Below are 7,473 nucleotides of genomic sequence, written 5' to 3'. Positions count from 1 at the left end.
CATGCCCAAAGTATGTCAGATGAAGCTTCAGAATCCTTGACTCCAAGGAGCATTCTGGCTTCACCCTCTCCAGGACAAACCTGTTTGTTCTCCTAGCAGTTCATGGTGTATTTATTAAGAATAATTTAAATTTCTGATTTTTTTCCATGTTGGTGAAAATAATGTAGTTTATTACTAGAGTAATTTGGTATACTTATATATAACTTTCGATATTAGTCTGGAGAAGAGACAATAAATAGCCAGCCAAATTAATGACTTTAATTGGTGTGGGAGAAAACACAACAGTTGAGGAAGAAGCCATAATGATTCTCGTCCTTGAAAACATGACCTTTGTGTGTTAAAAAAGTGAAAATTTGCTTCTTTGCATTGAAGGGATTCCCCAGGAACCATATAGGCTTGAAGAAAAGAATTCCTGAACTACATATATCTGGTCAAATGTTATACCTGTAAGGATGAAACTACTAGTTTTTCTTTTTCTTTCCAAATCTTCACAGTAAATTCAAAGACTATTTATATTCAAATCTCATCAGAATAAAGTTTAGTTTGTTTCTTTTTTGTTTGTTACCTCCCCTGGTCCCCCATAACCGCATATATTACACATACTTCCCTAATCTATTTGCATTTAAATTTAGTATTCACAAATTTTAGGCAAACAGTAATAATGTGCTTATAAAGTAATTACAGAGAAAATAATTTTGAGGGTTTTTTCCCCCATCTGTTTTAGTGCCCCTTGCACTTCTCTTTCTCTTCATAGTCACCCCGTTTTGTCTTTCTCTTATCAAAAGCTGTGCAGAAAGTGAGAGTACCAGTGCCCCAAAAAGAGACTATATAAAATGAGTATATTTGATCTTTTACAATTTCAATAATTTTATCATTAGGGAAAGAGATTCCACTAATGCCATAAAAAATGTTTTGCCATTTCAGCTTTCTAAAATTATTTTCCATTTCCTAGATTTGGAAGCAAAGAAGAAAATGTGAAAATCCTTAGAGCTATAGCAATGAAGGAATGTTAGGTGGTGTGATTGTTGTTATTCTGTTTTTGGATTGAGGATTCTACCTCAGTGGCATAACGTATTAAATCATGGGAGGTAAATCTCATAAAGATTTATACCCTGGTAAAATATTGCACTAATACATCTAGAAGCCAGAGTAAAAGAAAGGCAGCAGAAAGTTAAGGAGCTGAACAGAAGATTTCAAAGCACAGCTCAGGAAGACAAAGTATTATAGTGAAATGTGCAAAGGGCTAGAGTTAGAAATCAAAATTTTAAAAAGCGTCAAATTTGCTTAGCATATCATAAGCTGGAGGAACTAAAGGACAAATTCTAGCCTTGCTTTATAATACTTAAGGATGCTTTGGGCAGATTATTGAATGATCCAGGAAGCATTGAAAGAATGGAAGAAGTACACAAGGTCACTATACCAAAAAAAAAGTCTCACACAGAAGAATTTAATGAAATAACATATAATCAAGAAATGGTGATGAAGAAGGAATTTCAGGCTGCTCTGAAAGAGTTGACCAAAAAACCCCAAGGTCCCAGGAATGGATAGAATACCAATTGACATATTTCAGCAAACAGAAGCTGCCCTGGATGTGACTACCAGATTGTGCCAAGAAATCTGAAGGACAGCTACCTGACCAACTGGAAGAGATCCATATTTATTCCCATTCCAAAAAAAAAGTGACCTGACAGAGTGGAAATTATCGAACAATATCATTAATATCACACATTAAAATCCTGCTGCACATTATCCAGAAATGACTGGAACAGAACACTCACAGAGAAGTACCAGAAATAAAAGCTAAGTTTAGAGGAAGTCATGGCATTGGAGACATTATTCCCCATATCAGATGGATCTTGGCAGAAAACGAAGAGTACCAGAGAAATGTCATATCATTGACTGTGTGGATCACAACAAATTGTGGCTAACCTAGAGAAGAATGTGAATCTCAGAATAATCCTGGAGAGGGTTAAACCAGGCTGCTCCTTGGAGGCAAGAATTCTGAGGCTTCGTCTGACATACTTTGGACATGTTGTAAGGAGGGAGAGGAGAGGTCCTTGGAGAGGGACATCATGCTTGGGAGGGTGGAGGGACGGCGCAGAAGGGGAAGACCCTCTATGAGGTGGATTGATTCAGTGACTGGGGTAATCAGGATGGGTGTGTCAGAGGCAGTGAGATTGGCACAGGATAGAACAGGGTTTAGGTCTGTTGTGAGTCGCAAGCGACTCGACGGCACTTAACAACAACAACATGTAAAATCTGTATTTGGACCAGGAAGCAGTCCTCAGAGCAGAGCAAAGAAATACTGCATGGTTCAAAATTGGGAAAGGAGTGTGTCAGGATGTGTCATGTCTATATACCTTTTTAATTAATTTGTGAAACAGCTCATTCAGGAGACTGGAATTTATGAGGAGGAATGTGGCATGAGGATTGGAGGAAGACTCATCAACAACCAGTGATATTCAGATGACACATTCTTGCTTGCCAAAACTGAAGATGATCTGAAACATTTGATGCAGAAGGTCAAGAACTGTAATCTTCAATATGGTTTGAAGCTCAACATCAAGAAGACATAGATTCTCATCACTGGGCCAATTGGCAGTACCATGATAGAGAAGAGATTGAAGTTCTTCATGTGCCTCCACAATCAACCCTCTTGGCAGCACTAGCAGTCAGGAGATCAAAATACAAATTACCTTGGGAAAGTCAGCTGTTTGGGATCTCTCCAAAGTGCTAGAGTAATGATGCCAGTCTAGGGACTAAGTTTTACCTGATCCAGGCCGTGGTCTGTACAGTTATTAGTATGCATCAGAGAGCTAGCGGTGGTCAGTGACTAAGGATGACAGATGAAGTTATGGTGCTGGAGAAGAGTATTGAACATATCATGAACCACCAGGAGAACAAACATATCTGTCTTCTAGTGAGTGAAACCAAGTTTCCTCTTGGAGGCAGAGATTTTGAAGCTTCATCTTACATACCTTGGGCACATGGCCAGGAGGGACTAGTCCGTGGAGAAGGGCATCATGCTTGGAAGGGTGGAGGGACAGTACAGGAGAGGAAGATTCAGGATAAAATGGATTTACCCAGAAACTAGGGCAATGAAATAAGGTGTGTCTGAATCAGTGAGACTGGCTCAGTTTAGGCAAGGTTGAGAGCTGTTGTACTGTAACTATTGTACAGGCTATTGTACAGGCAACTCGAGGTCACAATAACAAACCCTATGGAGAGTGCTATGAGTTAGAACCTACTTGATGACAGTGGGCTTGGTTGCTTTTATTATAATAAAACAAAAATGATTTCCAGAGACACTATGTCAGTTATAAAACTATGGCATTTCCCCCCCCCCCAACTTTGAATGTTCATAATCTGTGCTTTTCTTTTATAGGTGTTTCATGTAATCGGCTTGGCCAACATTCCTGTCTCCGTTGTAAGGTATATTTATGCCTCTTCCTGTTTATTTTTTAATCTCTCTACTCATCTGATAGTCTTGGAGTATTTACAACCACAGTGAAAGTTAGGGAGCTCTGGTGGCCCACTGGTAAGGAAATGCATTGTCAACACGAAGACAAGTAGTTTAAGTCCACCAGTGGCTCCACTGGAGAAAGATGAGGCACCTCCTGTGCAGTTTACACCTCTGAAAGCTCACTGGAGAGTCAGCAGTGCGTCGGTCCTGACTCAGTGGACGTAACAACAATAATTACATTTGCAGGATATCATTACAGTCTTCTGGATATAAGGTTGAAAATACTTACTGTGATTTTCCATAGATAAGGCCTTTGGTTTCTTGCTTTATAGTAGAGTTGACACTAGCACACAAGTCTCCTGAATCTGGGCACAGTATTTTTACATGTTAAATATATGGGGAACATGCTGATGAAAATGAAAATTTTATTTAAAGTCAGTACATTTGTACTTGCTACGTATGTAATGTCTTGCTACGAAGAGTTTGGGTAAAGTGAAAATTTCGGTAATGGTATTTCCTTAAACCATGTCTGCTTCATTTCTGCTTGTCAAAGACTACTTAACAGACACATTCCAGTCTTCTCAAAAATAACTTTCTTATTCTTCTGTCTTCTAATTCTTGCTGATCTTTCATCAGTCTCCCACCTTTACTCCAGTTTTATCAGATGGCTTTCATTTTAAGTGTCTTAAGCTTTCAAGCTTTGTATAGTACTTGTACCTAGACCAGTCTTCTTCCTCTTTTGCTTATCTTGCCATATCCCCATTCTCATTCACATTAGGGCTAAAATTTCCCATTTTATGAGAATCTAATCCTTAGATTTAAGGCCCCTCCCCTGCACTTAATTTTCAAAGCATAATGCCTTGTTAGAGAGCTTTAATGGCCTAGTGGTAAGAAGTTGTGCTACAATCCCAAAGGGACACAGTTCCTATCCACTAGTGCTCTGTGGGAGAAGGCTGGGTAGTCTCCTCCCATGTGATTTACTGCCTCTGAAAACCTGCTGGAGGGTCAGCTATGAGCTGATTCCAATTTGTCGCTTATAAACAGTATTGTCTTGTAATTGCCTCTCCACCTCTCTGTCTTCAGATTATATAATCTTAAGGTTAGGTAATCTACACGATACTATATCATCAAGTACTTCTTGAAAACGCAAATATTTATTAAAGAACAAATGTGTCTGCATGTCATGCCCTGCTTCAATTACTCAGTACTGCTAGGCATAGGGGGTGAGGGGAGAAAAGACTTGGTAACTTTAAGAAATAGATAATTTATTATCTTATAGTTTGGGAGGCTAGGATTCCAAATTGAGGCTTGTGCAGTAAGGCAGGGCCCCTCCTTGTTGAGAGCTCTGGGAGTTTCTTAGTGTCCCTTAGTAGAGAACTCCTTTTATGGTCTCTTCCTCTTGTCTCTCCTTGTCTGTTTCTCCTTCTCAGATAACTCCATTCAGCAGGAATTAGGATTAGGTTCCACTTTACTCTGTTAGGACCCTATTAATCAGAAACCCTTTCTTTACAAACAGGGTTCTACTCACAGGTGTGATGGGTATAATTATACTATTTTTGAATGCAAGCAACTCACTCATAACATATCCTGTATGCTATAAATCTGTGGCCTTTGTTAGAAAAGTAGTCTCAGAGAAAACCATTTCTCTTAAATCATTGAAATCAGAAGTTAGCCCCAGCACTCTGAACTTAAGCTTCCTTCTTTCACAAACTGTATGTTAAATTTTCTTGAAACCTAGAATGATGGTTTTTGAAATACTAATTTATTTTAAAAGAATGTATCTTCTCCTACATAGGCTTGTTTCTGTGATGACCACACAAGGAGCAAGGTGTTCAAGCAAGAAAAAGGAAAACAGCCTCCTTGCCCTAAATGTGGACATGAAACTCAGGAGACTAAAGATCTTAGCATGTCTAGTAAGTGTCTTTTTAAAATGTCAGTGCAATGATTTTTTTTTTTTTTCATGCTTAAATAAAGCTGTTTTTCTATTTTACTTTTTGCCTTTTCCTATTTGGAAAGTTAATTATGTTCTCTTGAAAACAGAATGAAAGTCTTGGGAAATAAATGGGCAGGATTTTGATTTAATTTGACCTTTTATTTACATTCACTTTGATATTTGGTTTTTCTTCAATTAATAACACAACAAATACTGAAATTTAAGACCTCCCAAAAAAAGTCATTTTCCTAGTTTTGCGGATGCTTTCATTTTAAATGATTGAGTGGTTAAAGTCGTTGCTATTCAAGTATTGATAATCTTTAGTACATGGAAAGTCAAAATTTATGCTAATGTTATTCTTAAATGTTTGAACAGATATACTTAATGCAGCATAAATACTATAGAAAATGATTTTATGGTTTTTCTTTATGAAAGAATAGATTGCTGTCAGCATGCTTATGATAATGTAGCACACAGGTTTTTAAAAGTACAGTTAGATTCTTTACCACACATATCAGAAGAGCCATAATTCTAAGTCTTTGTTTAATCATAGTGCAGTTTTACAGTGGGGTGAGCATGATGGTTTTCCTGGTCTTCTGTACTGAAGTGTAGCTTCTGTTGTTGTTGAATACCACTGAGTCCAACCCCATAGCTGACCCTTCAGCAGAGTTTTATATGCTGTAAAGTGCGTGGGAGGACATTGTCCACCCTTCTTCGGAGATGGTGGACTTGTACTGTTTACCTTTGTGTTGACAGCACGCCAAACAACAAATGACTGTTTCTTAACATAATTTAGCTTATCTTTGGAAAGAGGTTTTTTTTTTCCAAAGTGCTTTTTTAAAAAAGATTTTTAAAATTTTATATTCATTTGCTTGAAAAGTTCATGTACATTGTGCTTCACACTGTTTAATACAATCGTATGTTTTATAAAATTAATCACTATTGAACTCTGCCCATCTTTAACTTGTCAGAAAGTGGTTTGGGTTTTTTCCCACTTTTCTTTTTTTTTTTTAATGTTGGTTTCCTTACAGAGTTTTGTATGTATTGTTTTTCACACTGGATCTTCCCTCTTTTTTGTTCTTACTTTTCTTTCCATCTTTTTTAGATTTCATGAAATGACACTGTAATATTTGTTATTTGTAGTACTAGTGTAGATAGTATCAGCCAATTAGAAGAGAAATTCAATGTTGATTCCAAAGTCCTTTTATTGGGAAAATATGGGATACATTTTCATTAAGAAACAGTGAAGTTCATTTGATTTTATTTGTGATAGAGGGAAATGAGGACATAGAAGAATGAAATGAAGGGAGTGTCAAATTTCTGTCTTGTAGCACGCTCCCTGAAGTTTGGCAGGCAGACTGGAGGTGATGACGGTGATGAAGCTTCTGGCTATGATACCTATTGGAAGAACCTTTCATCTGGCAAGTGTGGGGATACCAGCTACCAAGATGAGGAGGAAGATGAATATGAAGCAGAAGAAGATGAAGAAGATGATGAGGAATATGAAGAAGATGAAGACAAAGAAGAGGAAGACGACGAAGATAAAGACAAAGAACAAGAAGATGAAGAAGATGATGACGAAGGCAGAAGGGATTCCGATGCTGAGTCATCAGAATTGTTTACTAATTTGAATTTAGGGAGGACCTATGCCAGTGGCTATGCTCACTATGAGGAGCAAGAGAACTAGGAGGGTTACTTGCACCTGGTGTCAGAGGAGCGAGTCTGTGTGATTGGTGAATTGGGTGTGGATGTTCCCAAGTCCTGCCCTTGGTGTGCAGAGGACTAATGCTTCATTTAAGGGCACGGTGTAGGGCATAGCATTCTAACAGAAACTCAGTCAGGCTTATATCATAAATAAAATGAGTTTGAAATATAAGGTTTTTATTGATTTGAGAAATTGAAACATCGTGGATTAGGTTATTGCTTTTAATATCTAGAAGTTTTGTCAGTTAGATAAATATACAGGAAAAATAAATAGTATGGTAATATATTTGAAATTAAGTTGTTTTTATTAAATCAACTCACTCTGTCTGACTTTGTAAAACTTAATGGATAAAATGAATTACTGTATTTTTCC

General features: G+C 37.5%; 1 protein-coding gene across 1 annotated transcript in view; it reads left to right on the top strand.

Annotated features, from left to right (window-relative positions):
• The window catches only part of ZNF330 (zinc finger protein 330), a 32,074-nt gene extending 24,991 nt beyond the window's left edge, over positions 1–7,083 (top strand). The window contains exons 7-10 of the mRNA XM_006887017.1: positions 3,386–3,432; positions 5,259–5,376; positions 6,728–6,886; positions 6,953–7,083. Coding sequence (XP_006887079.1) covers positions 3,386–3,432; positions 5,259–5,376; positions 6,728–6,886; positions 6,953–7,083 — 455 coding nt within the window. The remainder of the gene's footprint in view (positions 1–3,385; positions 3,433–5,258; positions 5,377–6,727; positions 6,887–6,952) is intronic.
• The last annotated feature ends 390 nt before the right edge of the window (positions 7,084–7,473 follow it).

Source organism: Elephantulus edwardii, unplaced genomic scaffold, assembly GCF_000299155.1.
Source record: "Elephantulus edwardii isolate Elephantulus edwardi_28Jun2011 unplaced genomic scaffold, EleEdw1.0 scaffold00053, whole genome shotgun sequence".
Lineage (NCBI taxonomy): Eukaryota > Metazoa > Chordata > Mammalia > Macroscelidea > Macroscelididae > Elephantulus > Elephantulus edwardii.
Note: the sequence above shows the minus strand (reverse complement) of the source record. Positions and strands in the feature narration are given on the sequence as shown.